Source organism: Malaclemys terrapin, chromosome 1 (genome assembly GCF_027887155.1).
Source record: "Malaclemys terrapin pileata isolate rMalTer1 chromosome 1, rMalTer1.hap1, whole genome shotgun sequence".
Lineage (NCBI taxonomy): Eukaryota > Metazoa > Chordata > Testudines > Emydidae > Malaclemys > Malaclemys terrapin.
Genome location: NC_071505.1, coordinates 350,966,315 through 350,969,556, shown reverse-complemented (window position 1 = coordinate 350,969,556; position 3,242 = coordinate 350,966,315). Strand labels below are relative to the sequence as shown.

The 3,242-nt window shown below is 44.6% G+C and overlaps 1 protein-coding gene across 1 annotated transcript; it reads left to right on the top strand.

The window, feature by feature from the left end:
• The first annotated feature begins 692 nt into the window (after positions 1–692).
• On the top strand, positions 693–1,643 carry LOC128845915 (olfactory receptor 52N4-like). Its single transcript, XM_054045031.1, has one exon. It carries the CDS (start codon positions 693–695, stop codon positions 1,641–1,643), a length of 951 nt encoding a protein of 316 aa, XP_053901006.1.
• The last annotated feature ends 1,599 nt before the right edge of the window (positions 1,644–3,242 follow it).

Below are 3,242 nucleotides of genomic sequence, written 5' to 3'. Positions count from 1 at the left end.
CTCACCCTTTAAAAAATGTACACCTTATTTCCAGTCAGAATTTCTTTACCTTCATCTTCCAGCCACTGGATCCTGTTACACCTCCGTACACTAGGCTAAAAAGGTCTATTATTAAATATTGGTTCTCTGTGTAGGTACTTACAGTCTGTTATGAAGTGAACTTAACCATCTTTGTTAAACTAAATAGATTGAGGGTGAAACATTAACTGACTGATCTCATGGCATTGTATTATCTGTATGATTCCCCATCCCACTCCTCCTGGATCCCAGTGATTTGCTTAGTTTCTGTCCGTGCTTGCACTGTGAGCAGGGTTTCACAGAGATGTGTATCATGATGCCCAGATCCCAGTCCTGAGTTCATACAGTTCAATTAGAACCCCGTAAGCTGTTTGAGGAGTTCAAGGTTTTCCCTCCACTTATTGACAACGAAATTCACCTGCCATCATGCTGCCCATTCACCTGGCACGGCTAGCTCCCCATCAAGACTTTTCTGGATTTGACTATGACCTAAATAATCTTGAGCCATCTGCAAATATTGCCACCTCACTGCTCACCTCCCTTTCTAGATTGGTAATAACTATAAAATAGTTACCATAGTATTTGTTATAAAGTGTGTGACCTCTTCATTGTGCTTATCTCCCTTCACAGGCACCGAGAGCATTTCTGAGCCCTATCAACGCATCAACCACCTCATGGCAGCTTTCAACCTCACCCTCTCTGACCCTTCAACATTTATTCTAACAGGCATCCCTGGCCTGGAAGCCGCTCACATCTGGATTTCCATCCCTTTCTGTATGTTCTACTTTATCAGCCTGTTGGGAAATTTCATGGTTTTGTTCGTTGTAAGCAAAGAGCAAAACCTGCACAAGCCGATGTACCTGCTGCTCTGCATGCTGGCGCTTACAGACATTGGCATGTCTACCTCTGTAGTGCCGAAGGCACTGTGTATATTTTGGTTCCATTTGAAAGATATTACTGTGGGTGGCTGCCTCACCCAGTCGTTCTTCCTTCACACACTTTCTGCTATGCAGTCAGCCGTCCTTGTGACAATGGCCTTCGATCGCTATGTTGCCATATGTAACCCTCTGAGATACGCCACCGTCCTCACCAATGCACGGATAGCTAAGCTAGGGTTCATGGGTTTGACAAGAGCTGTTCTCATCATGCTGCCTGGGCCCCTGCTCCTGAGAAGGCTGCCATTCTGTGCCAACCGCATTATTCCCCATACATACTGTGAACACATAGCTGTGGCGAAGATATCATGTGGGGATATCACAATTAACAGGATATATGGCTTGGTGTTAGGATTTGTAGTCATTGGGTTAGACCTGATGCTCATTGTCCTGTCCTACAGTCTGATCATCAGGGTCGTCCTCAGAATCTCCTCCAAGAAAGCCCACCAGAAAGCCCTTAACACCTGCACAGCCCACATCTGTGTGATGCTGATTTCTTATACTTCCATCCTCTTCACCGCTCTGACACACCGATTTGGTCAGGGCATCGCTCCCCATGTTCACATCACCTTGGCCAACCTCTATTTCCTCCTTCCCCCCATGCTCAATCCTATCATTTATGGAGTCAAAAACAAACAGCTTTGTGATATAGTGGGCAAATACATCTGGGTGATCATCTGGGGCCACTGACTTTAAACCTGTGTGACAAAAGGGGGAAAGGATATCTCGTCATTAATCAAGAGTGTCCTGTACCAGTTTGCTGCTTTCTTACAGACAGTTTTCTAGTAGTTTGAGAGACCCTGCATTCATCAAAAATGGAGTAAGGGACTGGAAAAATATTGGAAAAAAGATTCAGAAACATATACAATCTGCCATAGACAAGCAGTGTTCTGAAAGGTGGCATTTTTTCAAACAGTCAAAAGAAGTGGGCTATAGAGTGGCGCAGTTGTCAAATTCTCAGAAGATGGCATTACTTGCAAACAAAGACTATGCTGCAAGAATCACCAAGGTACTGCTTTTCCTGGCTAACAAGGAATTGCACTGCGGGGGCAGGATGAGAGAGAAGAATCAGCAAATGTAGAAACTTCTTGGAATTTGCAATTTGTTTTCACAGTATGATGAAGCATTCGCCAAACAAACAATAAAAACCAACAAAAAACAAACAAAAAAACCCTGAGTGGTTCTTTCAATCTCACAAGCCACTCAACTCAAAACGAGCTTTTACAAATGGCTGCTGATATTGTGAAACGCACAGTCATTCTGAAACTTTGGGAGTATGGGTTTTCTACTGTTATTGTTGACGAAGCATGCGGTTTTAAACCAGAAGAAATGACAGTTTGTGTGAGAAACACAGAAAATCTGGAACTAAAGAACGATTTCTAGGATGTGTTGATTACTATGAGAGAGGGGATGCTGACACCATCTGTCACAACATTAAGCAGTTCTTACAACCTCGCAGCTAATTGGGATGGTTTTTGGGAGGAATCCCAAAAGTTCTGTGAGCTGCATGTCCCTGTTAGCCTGGCAGAGAGGAAAAGTATGCTCAGAAATGACCTGTGGAAAAAAAACACCTTCCTTGGTGTTGGGATGATGCCAAATTGGTGTGGCCGTGATGAATGAATGCTGTGAGCACAACTTGACATGACTCAAACATGGCTGAAGAACTGCAGAGGATCCTGGGAGCAGGGTCCCCTTTAAGCAGAAGCCGACTTGATAAAGGCCTGGAAAAGCCTGCGTCTGCAATCGATATTGGACCTATTGGTCAGTAAAAATGGGCCCATGCAAAGGTAATTATCCCATGCATAAAGTTCCAGCATGGAGCACAGGCCGACCTGGTTATAATGACCCTACAGCAAGGACACCACGCAGAGAGCCAGAGTGAATGATTGACAAGTGAGTAAACGTGGCGTGGTCTTTGTTCGGCACCCCGCCCCCCCCCCCAGCCCCTTCCAAAATATTAATCAGCTAAAATTAATAACCACATGTCCACTGGGCATGCTTTTGAGACATGTGACTCCTTTGAAGGGAAAAAATTATAAGAATCAAGCAAAGTAAATTACTGTCTGAGAAGAGACAAGAGAAAAGGGAGAGGGGATTCCTTAATTGATGCTTGAAGATGCTGCTAGACAGAGTAGCCAAAACTCTGCTCCTTGGGCTCGAGTAGGACTGTGACCAGAGAGGTTTCCAGCCAACTAAGGCCTTGTCTTGAGGAAATCCTAGACAGACCAGAGGGCTGAGACCAGACCTGGAGGGAAGAAGTCATCCATAGACTTGGTAACCACCTTCTCT